The 21,592-nt window shown below is 39.3% G+C and overlaps 1 protein-coding gene across 3 annotated transcripts in view; it reads right to left on the bottom strand.

The window, feature by feature from the left end:
* OXSR1 (oxidative stress responsive 1) overlaps window positions 1-21,592 on the bottom strand; it is a 72,208-nt gene that overhangs the window by 38,244 nt on the left and 12,372 nt on the right. For all 3 annotated transcript variants that reach the window (XM_021717713.1, XM_021717714.1, XM_021717712.1), the window contains exon 3: window positions 15,483-15,624. In XM_021717713.1, coding sequence (XP_021573388.1) covers window positions 15,483-15,624 — 142 coding nt within the window. The remainder of the gene's footprint in view (window positions 1-15,482; window positions 15,625-21,592) is intronic.

The raw sequence follows: 21,592 nt of genomic DNA, 5'->3' as shown, positions 1-21,592 counted from the left end.
ACATACCTATAACATATCTGGGCTTTTCTCCCCCATGTAAATGATATTATACTATGCATTCAAATCTACAACTTGCTTTCCTTTTTTTTTTTTCACGCAACATGCCAGTAATCTGGTAAAATTTTAAATCCCTAAATCCTAAGAGTAGCAAATCCATTTCTTGATAACCACAATGCACAAGGGGGTTCTAGTGAAGCATCTCTTTGTAATAAAAAACAAAAACTGGTTACAGCCAACAATAACAAGAAGGTTAAATTAACTGTTACATTCCGTGAAACAGAATAATATCAGTCAACATATTGTGATGTGAAACACTAACACAAATTATGAAAAGAACAAATTAAACAGGAGGAGGATGCATTTTACACAACACCATTAACACCAAGCACACACACCCTTTTCCATATACAAACAGAGAGCAGTGAATGGTTCCTTTGTGAGGATAAGTGAGAGTGAAATCAAGGAAAAGTGTCTGAATGTCTTATGGGAATATAGTCATTCTATAATTAAAAATAAATATAATTAAATAAAAGAAAGGCATCCCTTGAGGCTAGACCAGAAGAAAAGCAAGGCCAGCTCATGCAAGAAGGCCTTGCTTGTCATGACAAGGAGTCAGTGAAAAGTATAGAACTTCCTCTTGTCCCTGTCCCCCTCTTCCTCCATCTTTAGATATAACCATCCATTGGCAAACAGTAAACAATGGTTTTACAACTGTGTGTGACAGCAGCATCAAGTCACAGTATACAGTGCCTTTCTTGAATATATAATGAAGCATAAGGAAATCATGAGTATTTTTAGTTGTTTCTAAACCCAAGCAATTTACAGATTGCTATCCCTGAGGCTGACTTAGTAGAGTGGAAACAAGCCTGCTTTGTCCCAAAAAGAACGTGAAGTCTCTGACTCCAGACGCTACAAACAGGAGAGAACTGAGGACATTCTCCTCCCTTGGTGACAAAGATTATCCAGTTGAGTTCACCACTAACTTCCAACTTCCTTTTCTGAGCTCATCTAAAACACCAACGAGAGGGAAGAAAAGAATATTTAGTCACTCTCTCCTCTTGTGTTTTTGCAGCAGGCTGTACTGTAGTGCTAGCATAGTGTATCATATGACCATATTTTTAGGTCTGGTTCCCCCATTTTACCATGAGCTAGATCTGGACCTATATCATAACATACTATTATATCATCTGTACTTACTTAGCATTATGATCAGTACACAGAATGCACCCCCCAGATATTCATTAAATAGTTTTAAAGAACTAAACAGAAGACTACCTGCCCAAATCCTCTCCTAGAAAGAGGCAGAATATTTAAAAATAGAGAAAGAATGCCAATTAAACACTAAAAAATAGTAGACTGTTCCCTCCTTGCTGTCCCAATCCCCACTCTCCATTTCCTAACACTATTCCAAATGTTAGGATTATAAACTAATATACTGCAGTTAAAGAATGGTAATGACCTATCTATTGAAAGGAGACCAGTTAAGACTCAATCTCCTGGGTTCAGGTGATCCTGAATATCTATACAATAAAATACTATGAATATTAATGAACAATTGTTTATATGGAACAATCTCCAAATATATTCTTACATAAAAAAAGAATACTACCTATAGTATGTGGCCATTTGTGTCTTCTTTTTTAAAAAGCAGGGCAGAGAAAGAGAGATATACATTACGTCTATATTAGCATAAAATGTCTCTCAGGGGAGTCATAAGAAAATTGCAAGAAGTGATTTTCTTTGGACCAGGGTATTGAGGTTCAGAAAGAAAAAGGTTTGTTTTTTTTATTTTATTTTTTAGAAATATTTTCTATAACAATTGAGAAGCTAGTGCAGAAGAGTTCCCACACACCTCACACTCAGTTTCCCCTACTATTAACATCTTACATTAGTACTTTTGCTACTATTAATGAACCAATATTAATACATCACCGGCAGGGTACAGTGGCTTACGCCTATAATCCCAGCACTTTGGAAGGCCAAGGTGAGAGGACTGCTTGAGCCCAGGAGTTCGAGATCAGCCTACGCAATATAGCAAGACCTCATCTCTACAATAACAACAAAAATAAAAAAATTAGCCAGTCATGGTAGTGATGCCGGAGGATCGCCTGAACCCAGGAGGTTGAGGCTATAAACTGTGACCACGCCACTGCAATGCAGCCTGGGTGACAGAGTGAGACCCTGACTAAAAAAAAAAAAAAAAAATCATTGTTAACTAAAGTCCACAGTTTATTCAAATTTCCTTAGTTTTTTACCTAATGTCCCTTTTCTGTCCCAGCATCCCATCGAGGATATCACAACTACATTCAGTTGCCATGTCTCCTTAGGCTCCTCTTGGTTATAATAGTCTTTTAAGCTTTCCTTGTTTTTGGTGAAGTAATGGTGAAGTATTTTGTAGAATGCCCCCAATTTGAATTTGTGCTACGTTTTTCTCGTGATTAGACTGGCATTATGGGTTTTTGGAAAGAAAACCATAAAAGTGCCATTTTTGCCACATCATATCAAAGGTACATAGTATCAACATAATTTATTTAGAACAAGTGATATTGAGAAGACCTGTTTTCACCACGCATCACTTTGTGTTGTTTGAATTTTTTAAGCTATGTATACGTCTTACCTATTCAGATAACATTTTGTAAGTTTTCTTTTCTTTTCTTTTTTTAAATATAGAGACATGGTTTCACTATGTTGCCCAAGCTGGGATCAAGCAATCCTCCTACCTTGGCGTCCCAAAGTGTTAGTTACAACTATGAGCCACCTGTAATTTGCGCCTGGCCACATTTTTAAAGTTTTTGTCTCTTCTAAGTGAAGAAGCAGTAATCCATTTTCAGTAAAGGCTATACTTTGGGTGACTACTTTTCCTGATAAATTCCCCAGATAGCCAATCCATAATTCCCTACTGAAACCAAAAGTGTAATCTGTAGAACAGCCTTCAAGAGTAAAAGCAGAGAAGTATCACAAGTCATATGACAATCAAAAACTCCACAAGTCTGTCTTCAAACAGAACTAACTTTTCAAGGAAAAGAAAATCAAAAACTCCACAAGTCTGTCTTCAAACAGAACTAACTTTTCAAGGAAAAGATTCATAACTAAATATCTCAAAATCAATATAGTCTTCAATTAAAGAACTTTTTACTTTTCCACAAAGAATATCAAGCAACCCAGCAACACCATCAGCTAAATCTCCCATCCACTCTTAAATGGCAAGAACAACGAATTTTGTTTTTTACTACTAAATGCCATTTCTCACATGTAGTTGATGCCCAAAGTTACATATTCTTTCTAAAATTAAAAGGAATATCATAGGCATGCTTGACTTTCTCATTAGAATAGAACACAAATTTCTGCCCATAACATTTCTATTACTCATCACAGGCACTGAGTCTGGAAAACTTTGAAAAAGGTCAAGAAAAGCAATGAATTAAAGACAAAGCTGCAAATATACTACACTTAGGCATCCTAAACTGACTTAACATATGCAGCATTTCTATTAGAGCTAATCAATATAATAGAAAAAATGTTTGAATAGGTAGATATAAAGAGAAAAGCATAAGTCCAATTTTTTTTTTCCTAAGTCGGAGTCTCACTCTGTCACTCAGGCTGGAGTGCAGTGGTACGCTCACGGCCACCACAGACAATCGACCTGCTGGGTTCAGGTGATCCTTCTGCCTCAGCCTTCCAAGTAGCTGGACCTACAGGCACGTGCCACCATGCCCAGCTAATTTTTTTATTTATTGTAAAGACAAGATCTCACCAAGTTGCCCAGGCTGGTCTCAAACCTCTGAACTCAGGCAATCCTCTCACCTCTGCCTTCCAATGTGATGGAATTACAGGCATGAGCCACTGTGCTGGCCAAGTCTAATTTTGAGACCTGTTCATCCTAGTCAAAACCGCTAAAGAAGTCAAGGGGAAAACAAAGAAAATTATTTTACTCTATCCTACTTAACATACAAATCTACCTGAAATAACAACTAGACTTTAAAATACAAGTAGCAGCAAAACCTACTAAAAATATCCACCTCTACTCCCAATAAAACAATTTTCTCCCAAGCATGTTAGATCTCAGTATATCACAGAGTTGGTTACTGCTAAGTCTAAGAAGTGGTTCTCAGCCTTGGCTATGCATTAGAATTACCTAGGGGACTTTTAAAAGTCCCAACACCAAGACCTCACTCCAGACCAATTAAAAACATTTCTGGCACAGGCATTAATACTTTTTAAAGCTTCCCATATTCCAATATGTAGCCAAGGTTGAAAGTCTATGATTTAAAGTATGAGACAGAGAATTCCCATTTCAGCAATACGGCAAACTGTGCATCGAAAACACAGACTTCCCTCGCTACTACCTAGGCCCCTGCCCCAAAACATGCCCTTCTCCTGCTATAAGCACAAAGAGATGCTGGATAAATCAGAGAAAAAAATTATCACACAGCTGAACATGAAATATAGAAAATAAAATCCTTAAGATTCAGAAACGAAAGACCCTTAAGAGGGAGAGCAGAAAGCCCTGGGAGATAGAACAGAGAAACTGTCCCAAATGACTAGGGGGCTCCGGTTTTCAAATCCATAACGCAACAGAAAACATGGCATGGGCTAGCTGAAGGTTGAAAGATATAACTGAGACCTCTTCATAAATGCAAGACCCTAGGATGAATGAGCTACAATGGAAGATATGCTTGCCAAAGGTAAACTAGATTAGCTATTTTAAAATAAGACCTAACCAGGCTCGGTGGTTCAGCCTGTAATCCCGTGCCTTTGGGAGGCTGAGGTGAGTGGATTGCCTGAGCCCGCGGGTTCGAGACCCGCCTGGGCAGCGAGACCTCATCTCTACAATAAATCAAAAAAATCAGCCGGACATGGTAGCGCATGCCTGTAATTCCGGCTACTTGGAATGCTGAGGCGGAAGGATCGCCGGAGCCCAGCAGGTCGAGGCTGCAGTGGCCGGGAGCGGCCACTGCACTCCAGTATGGGCGACAGAGTGATACTCCAACTCAAAAAAAAATAAAATAAAATAAAATAAGACCTAATTGTTTTTAATATAAAAGTATTTCTAGAAATAAAAAAAGGTCATTATATAAGAATCAAAAAGAATAATTAATCAGGAAGATAAACAATCCCAAACTTGCTTCCAATACAGCCTGATACTTGGGGCCCCCTTGAAGGATGTTGATTTGCAGGTTAGATGATATGAAGGACCAGGCAGGATGCCCAAGTAAGGCACATACTGTCTAATGCCCAAGGAGTCAAATAAGGCTCTAGGCCTCCTTTTTGATGGTGGAAAGATGCGGGGGGGAGGGGGGAAGAGACAGCAGTTTTTCCTCAATTGCCAGAGGGACTGTACTTTGTGAATCTATCCAAATAGTCCCATGAAATTTTACCTGGCAAGCAGGATCTTGAATTTTGTTGTGTCTTTCAGCTACCCTTGCTGGCAGAGGTCTAATAATATACTGCAAGTCGGACCACTGTCCTGCTAATCTGTACAGGAAAAACTTTGAACATGAGGGTAAAGGCACTCTGGAATTTTAAGATGTCATCTTATCCAGTCCAACATGTAAAGAGCTTAGATGCTGTCACTTCTGTCCTCACAACAGGAAAAAAGCTAATCAAACTGAAAATCAACAACTCTTCTTAGACACATCAGAGAACTGAGGTCACAACAAATCACCACCTCCAAATTTGTAGGGGCAGCTTACTGGAGCAGAAGGCCAGGAGCAGAAGCCTACTGAGGTTTAAAAAAAACTTAAAGTGTAATTAACAAATGGCTGGAGAATCAGTGTGGATAAGTTTGACAGTTAAAATCCCCAGGAGGCCCAATTTAAGGGGGACTCCTATCCTTGGATGAGTTTTACCTCCCAGAGACCCAGCAGGTTCTCAGAGTATATATCTGAGAAAAAGTCCCTCATGCTTCCTACAGGAGGAGAAGAAAAGTAAACAATTTGAAATAGGCCCTGAGCATTCTGTTCCCTGTAACAAAAACTCACCCTCAGGAAACTATTTTATAAGAGCTTAACCAGCCAGGCAGACGGCTAATGCCTGTAATCCCAGCACTTAGGGAGGCAGAGGTGAGAGGACTGTCTGAGCCCAGGAGTTCTGACACCTGCCTGGGCAACATGGTGAGACCTCATCTCTCCATGATAAGTTAAAAAATTAGTCAGGTATGGTGGCGTTCACCTGTAGTCCCAGCTACTTGGAAGGCAGAGGCAGAAGGATTGATTGCCTGAGCCCAGCAGGTTGAGACTGCAGTAGCCGTGAGTCTGCCACTGCACTCCAGCCTGGGCAACAGAATGAGAATCTGACTCAAAAAAAAAAGTAGAGGTAAAAGAAGAAAATCACAAATACAGATGGGTTAAAAAAAAAAAAAAAAAAAAGCCTAGCCACCTTGGTTTTACCAGAACCTTACCTACCTAGAGAGGGGGAAATAGCCAACCCCAGTCTCTTCAAACGTTTCTGTCTCACCCTGTGGGGAAATAAGAAGCACTTGTGATGGTCCACAGCCCAGAAGCACAGGCTCACTAAAAAGACTGAGCTGGGCACTGGCACTCATCTGTGGTCCCAGTTACTCCAGAGGCTCACTTGAGCCAGGAGTTCTGGGCTGGACTGCACTGTGCCAACTGGATGTCTGCATTAAGTCTGGCATTAATATGATGACCACCAGGTTGCCTACGGAGAAGGAGCTGGGGATCACCAAGTTGCCTGAGGAGTAAACCAGCCCAGGTCGTAAACAGAGCAGGTCAAAACACTTGTGCTAATCAGCAATGAGATGACGCCTGTGAATGGTTACTGCACTCCTGCCTAGGCAACATAGCAAGGCTCTCATCTCTCTTTCTCTGCATGCATGTGTGTGCGTGTTAGTCACAGGTCTTACTCTGTCAACCAGGCTGGAATGTAGTGGCATAATTATGGCTCACTGCAGCCTCAACCCCCTGGGCTCTGGCAATCCTTCTGCCTCAGTCTCCTGAGTAGTTGGGACTACAGACATGCCATGACACTCAGCTAATTTTTTGGCTTTTTTTGTAGAGGTGAGGTCTCATTATATTGCCCAGATTGGTCTCAAATTTCTGGGCTCAAGCAATCCTCCAACCTTTGACTCCCAAAGTGCTGGGATTACAGGCCACTGCACCCAGCCTAAGACCTCATCTTTTAAAAACAAAAATAAAAAATAAAAAAGAATTTTTAAAAAGAATGGAGTCCTAATCACAGTCCTAGAAAAAACATCCCTCCCTGCACAACTTATCATAATATCAATAGGGCTGCAATAGAAATTACAATGAAAAGAACTTCCTATTTAAGATCTTAGTTAAGAAGTCTCTAGAAAACCCAAACAGGGGAGTCAAAAATCTTGAAAGAAGCCAGAGGCAAAAAGAAATTAAAAACCTTACTTATAAAAGAACAAAGTTAAGAATTACATCTATCTGATGTTTCAAAAACCATGCACATAAGAGAGTGAATTATTTAAAGTGTTGAGTGTAAAAAACCCCACCAACCTAGAATTCTGTATCCAGTAAAATTATTCTTCAAAAGTGAAGGAGAACCAAGCACAGTGGCTCACGCCTATAATCCCAGCACTTTGGGAGGTAGAGGCAAGAGGACTGTCAAAGCCCACGGGTTCAAGACCAGTCTGGGCAACTTGGCAAGACCTCATCTCTACATTAAATCAAAAATTAGCCAGGTGTGCTGGAAGTTTGAGACAGAAGAATCACCTAAGCCCAGCAGGTCGAGGCTGCCATAGCCATGATTGTGCCACTGCACTCCAGCCTGGGCAACAAAGTGAGACTCCAACTTTAAAAAAAAAAAAAGAGGGCCAGGCTCAGTGGCTCAGCCTGTAATCCCAGCACTTTGGGAGGCCAAGGTGAGTGAATTGCCTGAGCCCACGGGTTTGAGACCCACCTGGGCAACTTGGTGAGACCTCATCTCTAAAATATCTCAAAAATTAGCCGGGCGTGGTAGCGCACGCCTGTAGTTCCAGCTACTTGGAAGGCTGAGGTGGAAGAATCGCCAGAGCCCAGCAGGTTGAGGCTGCAGTGGCCAGGAGCGGCCACTGCAATCCAGTCTGGGCGACAGAGTGAGACTCCAACTCAAAAAAAAAAAAAAAAAAAAAGAGGTAGAACATTAGAGAAGGAATAAATGAAGATAAAATGAAATCTTTTATTTTTCTTATTTTTTTTTAAAGTCAGGGTCTCACCCTGCTGGCTGCAGTACAGTGTTAAAATCACAGCTCACCGCAAACTCAACCTCCTGGGCTCAGGCAATCCTCCTGCTCCAGCACCCCAAGTAGCTGGGACTAGAAGAATACTACCCCACACCCAGCTAATTCTGTTTAAATTATTTTTTGTAGCAACAAGGTCTCACTATGTTGCCCAGGGCTGGTCTCAAACTCCTAGCTTCAAGCAATCCTCCTGCCTCAGCTTCCCAAAGTGCTGGGATTAAAGGCCACTGCACTCAGCCTATTTTTCTTATTCTTAAGTAATCTAACAGATAACAATATCTTCAAAAATAATAACAGCAACAATATATCTGGTGATTATAGCTTGTGATAAGTGAAAGGAGTGACAACAATTTTATAAAGAAGGTACTGGGAATACTGTTATAATGCACTTGTACTACTTATGAAACAATAGATTACTATTTGAAAGTGGACTTGTATTAGTTCTAAAATGTATACTGCACAGCAAACTCTAGGGCAGCCAATATAAAAAGTAAAAACAAGAAGTATAATTAATATCTTAAGAGGAGATAAACTGGAATCATACAAAATGTTCAATTAAAATCAAGAAGTCACAAAAGGAAAGGAAGACACAAAAAAGATGTAATCTTAAAAATCAACTACTTAACCTTAATTCTTGAACAAATAGACAAGCAAAGGACCAGAGAAGTAACTAATGAAAGATCAGACAACTACCAAGTTGTATAACTGAGATTTCAACAGGTAATTAGGATATGGAGAAAAAAAGCAAGGCACCAAACAAAGATAAATAAAGACACACATATACCTTGATTAGATTACTCTTTAAATAACAGCTTTAAAAAAAAATTGCATATAATAGGTGAAATCAGCCATCTACAGAAGCATTCCACTCTAGAAAACAATGAATAATTCTTTCTAGTTGTCTACATTTTCCAATCTGCTTATGTCTTACAAAGGAAAAGAAACTCTTTTTATGGGGATGAGTGAGAACAACAGACTTGACTCTAAGGAATAACATATAAACGAGGAATCTTAGAAACACTGAAGGCATAAAGATAGTCACCAACTTATAATTTTTCAATTTTATGATATTTTTAACTAATATAATCTATTCAATTTTTTTCCTTAGTTAAAATAATGTTAACAGATCACTAAACAGGCTGGGAGCAGTAACTCATGCCTGTAATCCTAGCACTTTGGGAGGCTGAGGTGGGAAGATTGCTTAAGACCAGGAGTTTGAGACCAGCCTGGGGAACATAGTGAGACCTTGTCTCTACAAAAAATACAAAAATTAGCCAGATGCGGTGGCACATGCCTATAGTCCCAGTTATTCAGAAAGCTGAGGTGGGAGGATCACTAAACAAGAGGTTTGCCAAAGAGTAAACATTTGGGAGTATACACTCAGTACGGTAAAGAAAAAAAATGCCCTGAAAAACAAGACTCCAGTCCCCTGGATGACAATAATCCTGTGTATGCATATCTTGAAACCAGCAATTAACATAATTCAATTAACTAGCTCACTCCGATTCCATGTTCATCAAGCAGATGACTACTAACTGGCCCTCAATATATCTCTTCTAGAATTAAAAACAAATAAAGAAAAAAGACATTTTTACCAAGGACATGACCATCCAGAAGGAAGGCAACATTTCAGTCTCCAAAGCAAGCAAAACATGACTGTGCAACTTTGGTTCTAGCTGCTGTGATGTGAACACAAGTGTTATACACAACTTCCTTAGTGTTCCCTTAACATAGTTCTCCTCAACCCCAGCACTACTGATGACTGAGCTAGGTAGGGGGCTGTCCTGTGCATTATAGGCTATATAGCAACTGGTCTCCATTCATCACATGTCAGTAGCACCTCCCACTCTCCCCACCAGTCCCTGTTGTGATAACCAAAAATGTCTCCAGACATTGCCAAATGTCCTGAGAACCACTGCTAATAGGAAGTGACATAACCTCTATTTCCCATTTCCTTCCTTCTACTGAAATGTAGATGTGGTAGAAGTCAACTTGGACCACGCAACAAGAATTTAGAGATGGTAGAGCAATAAAATAGAAGAAGCCTGAGTCTCTTACTCCATGGAATCACCATATTGGACTGATGTCACTTATGCCTATACTATCATGTGAAAGAAAAACAAAACAATCTTTTCTACAGCCATATAGATCAGAGGTATACAATACACAAGCTGAATCCTGCCCACTGCCCGTTTTTGTAAAAAACATAGCCATGTCTATTCACTGACAGATTTTGTCTGTGGCTGCTTTCATACTATAAAGTAGTGATAATACAGAACATCTGATCCACAAAGTCTAAAATATTTTCTATCTAGCCCTTTACAGAAAATGTTTGCCAACCTCTGGTATACATAATAATGACAACTAACATTCACTAATTCTTGTGTGCTAAACACTATTCTAAGTGCATTGTGTACATTGCCTCATTTAATATTCACAACTACTCTACTTTATGAGATAAGTACTATTATCACCCATATTTTACAGATGAGAAAACCAAGGCAAAGAAAAATTAAGTAACCTGCCAAAGGTCACCTAGGTAGAGAAGAGCTTGGATCTGACTCTAGGCAGTCTACTTTCAAAGCCTGCTAAGAAAGACTGTGCTAAACAATGGAGCTGAATATGCATTCACCCAATATCAGTTATATATTTTAGTCACTAATTCAACAGAATTTAGGACTGCCCACTGGGGTTATTAGTCTTTAAATATACTGTGTGGTCTTTTATTTAATATGTATATCCATATGTCTATTTTGTAAAGTCAAAGTCTTTACTTCAGAACACTGATAAAAGTGTATTCTTTTTTCCTAAACCTATACATACACAGAATTTCTATACTCAACAGTAAAACTACCCAAAATACACAGTAAAGTATACATTAAGCTCACTGTCTTTTTGAGAATGCAGTAAAGTTGATTCATATCAAGTTCAGGCACAAAGAAATTAAGTCTCTGCTTTACTTTGTATGCCTAACTTTGTAAAATATATCAACTCTCATTTAAGTAAATATGTACATCCTTTTAAAAAGTGACCTAAGACACTAAAAGTACCATTCTTCATCTATCAAAATTTGAAAACTGAAAATAGGCAAGGATAATAAAGATCCAGTGAATCTACCATTCTCAAACACTGTTAAATGGGGGTATAAATCACTACATTTCTGTAGTTCGTTGGCAGTATCTTTTTAAGATTCTTTAAAATGTGTTTTCCCTTTGATCTCTTGGCCTTTCTTTAAAAGGTCAACTTTAAAAAATAATAAGCCGGGCTCGGTGGCTCAGCCTGTAATCCCGCGCCTTTGGGAGGCTGAGGTGAGTGAATTGCCTGAGCCCGCGGGTTCGAGACCCGCCTGGGCAGCGAGACCTCATCTCTACAATAAATCAAAAAATCAGCCGGGCATAGTGGCGCATGCCTGTAATTCCGGCTACTCGGAAGGCTGAGGCGGAAGGATCGCCGGAGCCCAGCAGGCCGAGGCTGTGGTGGCCGGGAGCGGCCACTGCACTCCAGTCCGGGCGACAGAGTGAGACTCCAGCTCAAAATAATAATAATAATAATAATAATAATAATAATAATAAACCAGCCGGGCTTGGTGGCTCAGCCTGTAATCCCGCGTCTTTGGGAGGCTGAGGTGAGTGGATTGCCTGACCCCGCGGGTTCGAGACCCACCTGGGCAGGCGAGACCTCATCTCTACAATAAATCAAAAAATTAGCCAGGCGTGGTAGTGTGCACCTGTAGTTCCAGCTACTTGGAAGGCTGAGGCGGAAGGATCGCCGGAGCCCAGCAGGTCGAGGCTGCGGTGGCCGGGAGCGGTCACTGCACTTCAGTCTGGGCAACAGAGTGAGACTCCAACTCAAAAAAATAATAATAAATAATAATAATAAAAACCAGGCAAAAATCCTTCAGGTCCCCTGCCATTGTGGGAGCTTTTCTGTCCTCCCAAGAAATCCTGCTTTAAAAAAATAAAATAATAACAATAATAAAAGTCACTGAGGAAGACATTTAGCACAATGTTGAAAATAATATAAACATATTTAGAGAATGATTCGATATATCATATAACAACCTAGCAGGGGGTGATACTCCCGATTCTACATGGAGTTGCAGGAGGGCTCACCATGCCAGAATAAGCATTGCCAACAAAGACCAGAGAGAAGAATTTCATTCCCTGCCCCACATCCAGTGCAGCAGTTAACCACACCACCCACACCAGCAGCACTAGTAGAAACACCTAGCACTTCTCAGTCCTCTACCCAGAGGCAGAGGACAGTCAAGGCTCAGTATCTCTTGGCTCTCTCTCTACTCAGCAGCAAAGGACTATGCAGATCCAGTGTTTTCCAACTCCCCACTCAGCAGCAAAACAAGAAAATGGCCCAATGGAAGAGCTTTTTATCCCCATAGGCAATACCAGCGGAGACTGAATGGAAACTCAGGCAGCAGTATACATAGGGGGCCTGAGGGAGCACCCAGAGACCCATGGGCCCAGCATCTACCTCCCACTCTCCAGTTAGCAGCACCAGCCCTAGGGAAGTTCACTCTACTCCCATGGGACTGAATAAAAGCCCTAGCTGTGCCAGGTGAAAATTCAGATCAGAACAGCACTGCAAGGGCTCTAAAAATCAAATTATCATTGTAGCCATATCCCACAAAAGTAAAGCAGGCCCTATACCCAAAACCTAAACAGGGCAACTGCCTACTAAAATAGATTAATTAAGTAGGATCAAGAGTTCCCTAACATAATAATCAAAATGCTCAGGATATGGTGAAAGAAAAAAAAAATCACTCAAAGAACCAAAAAAAAAAAATTTGATTAAGAAAAGAGAATTAACTGACCCCAATACCAAGACAAATCAGATGTTGAAATTATCTAACAAAAATGTTAAAGTAACAATCATAACAATGCTCCAGCACACAATTTGAAAGTCTTAAAACAAATGAAAGTTGGGCATGGTGGCTCACACCTGTAATCCTAGCACTTTGGGAGGTGGAAGCAAGAGGACTGCCTGAGTACAGGGGTCCAAGACCAGACTGGGCAACGTGGCAAGACCTCATCTCTACAGTAAATCAAGTTGGCTAGGCATGGTGGTATACACCTATAGTTCCAGCTACTTGGAAGGCTAAGGTGGAAGGATTGCTTGAGCCCAGCAGGTCAAGACTACGGTGGCCATGAGCACGCCACTGCACTACAGCCTGGGTGACAGAGTGAGACTCCAACTAAAAAAAAAAAAAAAAAAAAAAAAACGAAAAGCAAAAGTCTCAGCCACTAAATAAATTATAAACAGGAACCAAATGAAAACTATAGAACTTAAAAATTATAACTAAAATTTTAAAAATCAATGAATAAGTTCTATAGAATAGAGATGTTAGAGGATAGACTCAGTGAACTTGAAAACAAATCAAAATAATTTATTGAATTTGAACCAAAAAAGAATCAGGCTGAAAAATAAAAATAAATGAATTAGCCCAAGGGGTAATGGTACAAAAACCAAAGATCTAACATTCGTATCCTTGATTTCCAAAACAAGAGGAGAAAAGGCATGGGGTTTAAAAGGTATCCAAAGAAATCATGGCAGAAAACTCCCCAAATTTGGTGAAAGATGAAAACCTATAGATGCAAGAAGCATGAAAACCCCAAAAAGGAAAAATTCAAAGAAAGTCACATTAAGACATCATAATTAAATTTCTAAAAAGAACGATAAAGAAAAATTATTGAAAGTGGCCAGAGAAAAACAATGTATTACCTATAGGTCAACATTAATTCAAAGAAGAGATTTCTCATCTATAACAATGAAGATCAGTATTAAGTAGCACAACATCTTTCAAGTACTTGAAAAAAAAACACAACAACTCATTCATAAGCAGAATTTGAACAATTATCTTAATACTATAAGAAAGGGATTGGCAGTAGTGGGAAACTGCCACTGGAAAGGTAGTAGGATTGGCAGTAAAGGGAAACTGCCAGGAGAGGGAGGGGCACACCTCATAAACAAGGGTACCTACATAATGAACATTTGTATACCTAACCCTGAGTTGTACCCTACGTTATTTAAAAAATCAAATTTTAAAAAAAAAAGCATATCCAGAAAATTTTTTAAAAAACCAAAAATCCTATCAACTGTGAATTATTACACCCAGCAAAACTACCCTTCAGAAATGAAGGTAAGAAAGATATTCTCAGATGAAGGAAAATCAAATCCAGGTCCTAAATAGACTTGGATAATACAGAATCCATCACCATCTGAATTCTTGTCATGTCTACTAAATAAATGATGTAGACAAAAGTACTTGAATCACGAAATGTTTAAAAACTGTTAAAATGTTGTTCATTTAAATTTCATCAAAAGAGCTTTAATTAAAAAAAATTATTTTATAAAGAACTTTTAGTAATTTAGGAAAATACTGAAGATATAATGTTAAATTTAAAAAGCAACAGCACAGATTGATCCGGGCACGGTGGCTCATGCCTATAATCCTAGCACTCTGGGAGGCTGAGGTGAGAGGACAGCCTGAGCCCACAAGTTCAAGACCAGCCCAGGCAACTTGGTGAGACCTCATCTCCTCAATAAATAAAAAAATTAGCCAGATGTGGTGGTGTGTGCCTGTAGTTCTAGCTACTTTGAAGGCTGAGGCAGAAGAATCATAGTAGGTTGAGGTTGTGACGGCTGTGAGCGTGCCACTATACTCCAGCCTGGGAGACAGAGTGAAACTCCAACTCAAAAAAAAAAGAAGAAGCAACAGACAAAATTATATACATTGTTTTAAATATTTTTAAGCATGTAAAAGAAAATGAAATGAAACATTCTAAAATATAAGCAGACCTTGAACAACTATCGTAATGCTATAAGAAAAGGATTGGCAGTAGCAGGCTGAAACTGCAGGGGACTGGGGGGCAGAGAGGCAGGATTGGCAGTAGTGGGAATCTGCCTGGGGAAGGGGGGTATACCTCATCAACAAGGGTGCCTGCATAATGAACATTTGTATACCTAACCCTGAATTGTACCCCACATCTTTAAAATGAAAAACAAAAAAATTTTTTTAAATGTAATTAGTAATTGTCTCCTGGTAAGAAATTAATATTTCCTGTTTTTGTATTTTCCAACTTCACTAAAGTACTAATTACCTTTTAAGTACTTACTAGCTTTGTAATTAAAACGCTAGCAACAATGTACTAAAACAAGTGATACAAAGAGTTATGATAATACTCAGATCACGATTCATTACAGAAAAGAACGGGAATACCTTCAATGAGATGAAATAGCACAAGAGTTGTCTTTCACATACCTGTGAATCTGTCCATTTTTATGCAGGTATTCCAACCCTTCTAGTACTTCCCGGAGTATTGTAGCAATGGTAGGTTCATCTAGGACTCCACTTTTGTGCTCCCCCTTTGCCACAATGTGCTTAATAATATCCAGAACAGAACCTGAAAACAGAAGACAGTGTTTTCTAAAAATTTTTAAAACATTTAATATGATTCAGCTCCATTTTGGAACTAAAGCACATGTGAACTTTTTCATAAACTAAATTTTGTAGGAAAGAAAAAACAGCAAATATAAGAAAATATAAAAATTTTAAATTAGTAATTTTTTTTTTTTTTTAGTTGGAGTCTCACTCCATTGCTCAGGCTGGAGAACAGTAGCACGCTCACAGCCACCCCAGTGTCAACCTGAAGGGCTCAGGCGATCCTTCCGCGTCAGCTTTCCAAGTAGCGGGAACTACAGGCGCATGCCTAGCTAATTTTTTTATTTATTGTAGAGACAAGGTCTCACCAAGTTGCCTAGGCTGGTCTCAAACTCATGGGCTCAGGCGATCCCCTCACCTCGGCTTCCCAAAATGCTGGGATTATAGGCTTACGCCACTGCACCCGGCCCTTAAATTAATAATTTTAAACACTCCAATCTAAAACAGAAAGTAGTTTGCTAATATCCAAATAGTACGCTATGCCAGCATCTCCTTTAGACTTCTAATAAGAATTTGGAAGACGTAGTAGAGGATATTTAATAACCCTTGAAGAATCCCTAGGTAAACTATGCCTGTCAATAATACTACAGTAAAATATAACACAAAACAATGTAGGCTTCTAACGCCAAATTTGAATATGCAGTGTTGTATGATGGAAGATATAAAAACACACTTGAAATGCAAATCAAACCAGGGGCAAAATTCTTGGAAAACAAAGATCACATATATATACAAACTAACTTAAAGGATAAATTATATTCAGATTAAATTACAGAAATATAAATAAAAGAGGTAAGGCAAAGACAAATATAAAAAGAATAAAATACAGTAGTTTTCTTTAAATAACAGTCCAGATGTATTATCAATCCTACTCTTCCCAGTATAGAAAATAATGCTCTTAGGCCAGGTGCAGTGGCTCACGCCTATAATCCCAGCACTTTGGGAGGCTGAGGTGAGAGGATTGATTGCCTGAGCCCACAAGTTCAAGAACAGCCTGGAATACTTGGCAAGACCTCATCTCAACCACAAATCAAAATATTGGCTGGCCATGGTGACGCATGACTGTAGTTCCAGCTACTTGGAAGGTTGAGGCAGAAGGATCACCTGAGCCCAGCAGGTCGAGGCTGCAGTAGCCATGAGCTTGCCACTGTACTCCAGCCTGGGTGACAGTGAGACTCTGACTCAAAAAAAGAAAAGAAAAGAATGCTCTCACTTAAAGCCTAAGGTGCAAGGGAGGAAAGGACACCATACAGTAATTAAAATCACAGAATGCTGACTACCAAAATTGATATTTTTTGTTTGTTTTTGAGAGACAGGGTCTTACTCTGTCACTTAGGCTGGAGTGCAGTGGCATGATCGCAGTTCACTAAACCCTCTAAATCCTGGGTTCAAACAATCTCTCCGTCTCAGCTTCCCAGGTAGCTAGGACTAGGTGTGTACCACTACACCTAGTTAGTTTTTTGTAGAGACAGGGCCTCACTATGTTGCCCAGACTGATCTCAAACTCCTGGTCTCAAGCTAACCTCCTGCCTCAGTCTCCCAGAGTGCTGGGATTATAGGCGTGAATCATAGCACCCAGCCCAAAACTAATGATTATAATCAACATAAACTCAGTAGAAATGCATAAGATTTGTGGCAGCACAATGGTCCATTAAAGATCATAGAATAAATAAATAATAAAAACAATCTTCAATATTAGCAACTGTGCCAAGAAGTTTGGAGCACAACATGAACTGCACTGAAAGTATTAAATACCCATTTCTTGGCATAAGACCTCAATGATCAAGGTTAAAGTCACAACAATCATGTATACAATCCTGTTAAAAACTTGCCCTACTGGGTACTTTTACTTCACAACTTAAAAAGAAAAAAAAGTATTTCCAAATAAATGGGAAGAAGTAGTCTAGATGGAATTCTCAAAAACACAGAGAAATGAATACAACTTATTTTAGCTCCTACTTAATATTGACTGACTTGGTTGATAAAAAAGGCATAAATCCATAAAAGAGAATAAGAAAGATAACAGAAGCGATACAGCAACAATATTCTGGAACATGAAAAGCAGAAAAATAAGGTGTAACTGACCGAGCAGAGTGGAAAAATCTGAACTTCAGCGCCTACACAGGATGGGTTTTCTTCAAGGTAGGAAAAAGTGATCCCTACCTAGAGCTCCAGAAAAGCTAAGACATATACACACCAAGTACCATCTAAGGGGAAATGAATGGGAAGTAAAAAAAAGGGTTGAAAACAGTAAAACTGGCTCAAGTCCAGATAAGGAAGAATGAGATTCCCAGATCCCTCCCCCCTGGAAACTAGCTGACTATCAATCCCCATTTCCAGTAGGAGACAGGCAGTTTAGTCTCTGGAAACAATGAACCCAGGCTCCAGATCCCACAGTTTTCCCAAACATATTTATTACATTGTTCTTTCCCTTCGCCATTGCTGGTATTTGCAAGTTTGAGATCCAGAAGGGGAGAGGCCAAGGGAGAAGTCTGCTGCTTATTTAACCACAAATTAATCCTCAAAGTAAAGTGATTATACCAATGGACCACAGGTTTCAATCTTCCAGGAAATCCAGGCCACATAAGTACTGCATAGTTAGAAGACATCCATATAAACACTGACCAAGGTCCATGTTTGCAACTTAAAGAATGCCTAAAATAAGAAATGTAAAGGGAAAAATTCCTACTGGCAATTAATACAATTTAATTATTTAACAATTAAGCCTATTATAATATGCAAAATCTAGGACTGGGTGCTACAGAATATAACAAGATATTAATGACATGATTGATGACTTTAAGAGAACGTCTAGTCTGCTAGACCAAAGAAATGGAGCAACAGAGATCTTTGGGTACATAAAAAGTTACTAGATCTGCAAAGAGTTTGAAGCAGGAGCTCCTTTGCAAAACTTCAGAAGATTTTCATTGATTTCATATCATCCAATGATCAACAGAAAATTAAAGCAATGCATATCTCCTATCTTCTATATCCAGAACAGACATTCCAAAAAAAATTCATATAAAAAAAACCCCTCTCTCTTCCTCAGCATTCAGTCTCCTCCCAACAATATAACTTTTACAGGTGGAGGGATCATCATGCTATTAAGATTTTCACCTTTAACTGACAGATATTGGTACTGAAAGGTCCCCCTTATCCATTTGATTTCCTCAGCTTCTTGTAGCCTCTAACTCAAGGATAGTGCTTACACACCTCCCTCCTCAGACATCAGAAGAATATGCTAAGCAAAAGGAGACAGTAGATTATCACCAAATGACTCAATACCTAAAGAAAAGTAGGAATAACAAGGAACAGTTATAACAGAGTATACAGTATTATATCCTCAGGTACAATTTAGAAGGAAATATTCTACAGGGATAATCAGTTCTCTAACTTTAACACATGGCGGAATTATCTGGCAAGCTAGTATAAAATGCAGATAACCAAGATCTACAGCTTGACATTCAAGAGATCTAAGGGAAGGCCCAAGAAGCTTCCTTTTATTTTTATTTTTTAATTTTTTTTATTTTTTGAGTTGGAGTCTCACTCTGTCGCTCAGGCTAGAGTACAGTGGCATGTTCATTGCCACCGCTGCCTCAACCTGCTGGGCTCAAGCAGCAGTCTTCTACCTCAACCTTTCAAGTAGCAGGAACTACAGGTGCACGCCACCATGCCTTTTTTTTTTTATTGTAGAGATGAGGTATCGCCAAGTTGCCCAGGCTCGTCTCGAACCCACAGATTCAGGCAATCCTCTTGTCTCAGCCTCCCAAATTGCTAGGATTACAGACTTGAGCCACAGCCAAGAAGCTCCATTTTAAAAGGAATTGAACAACCTAGGAACTCTGATAAAAAGGTCTCTGCTAAAATCCAAGCATTTCTCAGCATAAAAAGCAAATAAATCAAATAATGAAAAACAAAAGAATTAGTTACATATTTTGTAACAAAGCAAAAAACTTAAATGTAGATCACCCATTCCCAAAAAACAATCCCTTGTCAGACTTATAGCCTGTGGCACAGAATACTTAAAAAGCAATGCAAAACTAACTATCCAAGAAACTCATTACTGTATATCAAAATAGTGACAAAGTAGTGAAGCAGCTGCTGGCTTAAAACACTTGTTAAATCTGACAATTATAGTTTAGTCAAATTAAATTACTCGGTCAACCTGTTAATTTCCTCAGATTACTCATATGAAAAGACATTCTTGGAATACAAAATCAACTCATTCAACTTATAGTATCCGTACTGAGAAGTGTTTTGTTTTTTGTTTTTGTTTTTTTGAGTTGGAGTCTCACTCTTGTCATCCAGACTAGAGTGCAGTGGCACACTCACAGTCTCCACAGCCTCAATCTGCTGGGCTCAGGCGATCCTTCTGCCTCAGCCTTCCACGTAGCTGCAACTACAGACGCACGCCACCACGCCTGGCTAGTTTTTGTGATTTTTATTGTAGAGACGAGGTCTCATCAAGCTGCCCAAGCTGGTCTTGAAACCCAGGGCTCAGGCAATCCTCTCACCTCGGCTTCCCAAAGTGCTGAGATTACAGGCTGAGCCACCATGCCTGGCCTTGAGAGTTTTAATCAATTTTTGGTCACTAAGGTTTTTTGCCTTCCTCAACTACAAAAGGTTTGAAAGTGGTCAAAATTTGCTTAATCTGAGTATTCCGTTTCAGATCAAAAGACACAGCAGGAATTTAAAAATTTTCCCAAGCTGGTCACTATTAATATCAGATATTTGACCTGGGTCCTGCACAGATCAAGGAAGTCCTCATGGATTTCATCTCTTAGAAGATGACAAAGTTGAAGGCATCCCTAAACAACTACCTAAGACAGTGAATTTAAATTAGATCTCTGCATATCCACACTTACTTCCTTTTAAGTACTACAGGTGCCTCTTTTTTCCTCTCAGAAGTTCTCTTAATTACCTTGACTTCTACAAATCTTAACACTGCAGTTTGGTGCTAATAAATTATGGAAACAATTATTTTGAACAAAAGTGCTTAGAATTTCTAAAGTTTAAGTTCCTAAATCTCAACATTCAACATCAGGGTTTTAATTAGCAAAAGAATATTAGAGTTAGGAGGAAGCATTATGAAATGATTATAATATTGACACACAAACTTATTTTAACCATGATGTCCACCTGGTTGATGGGTTTTAGAGTGACAGTTACTATTCATTTTATGCTTTAATTGGCCTAATAAATTCTACATCCGGCCAGACTTGGCGGCTAAAGCCTGTAATCCCAACAGTTTGAGAGGCAGAGGCAAAAGGATTGCCTGAACCCAGGGGTTCAAGACCAGCCTGGACAACTTAGCGAGACCTCGTCTCTATAAGAAATCAAAAAAATTAGCTGGGCGTGGTAGCATGCGCCTATAGTTCCAGCTAGTTGGAAGGCTGAGGTGGAAGAATGGTCTGAGCCCAGCAGGTCGAGGCTGCGGTGGCCATGAGCGTGCCACTACACTCCAGCCTGGGTGACAGAGTGAGACTCGAACTCAAAAAAAAAAATAAAATAAAATAAATAAATTCTATATCAGTGCAGGGTTGTTAAATAAAAAATGTGATTCTGTTTTAAATATTTTGGCTGAAAAACTTGATGTGAAGGAATACTCCCTATATATTTCTGTTAAGGCTGGTTATTTCTATTTTTTAACTATTTAAAGGGGGTCCCTGTTTATTAGTAAGTTCACCCAGTGGTCCTCTTCTCTCATGCTCTCTGCTCCAGCTGTGAATGCCAGTTTTCAAGACACACCACACTCCTCAGTCCTGCCTCCCTCCCCTTTTCTATTCCCTCTACCTAGATCATATCACCTATCCTTCCCCTAACACTAATTTCACCTGGCTAATTATGACTTATTCTTATTCTTTAGGTCTGAGCTGGACATCACCTCCTGAGGGAAGGCTTTGTTGACCTCACCACAACCATTCTCCCTC

The sequence above is a fragment of the Carlito syrichta genome, unplaced genomic scaffold (assembly GCF_000164805.1).
Source record: "Carlito syrichta isolate Samal-C Ts95f unplaced genomic scaffold, Tarsius_syrichta-2.0.1 Scaffold310396, whole genome shotgun sequence".
In the NCBI taxonomy this organism is placed as follows: Eukaryota; Metazoa; Chordata; class Mammalia; order Primates; family Tarsiidae; genus Carlito; species Carlito syrichta.
Note: the sequence above shows the minus strand (reverse complement) of the source record. Positions and strands in the feature narration are given on the sequence as shown.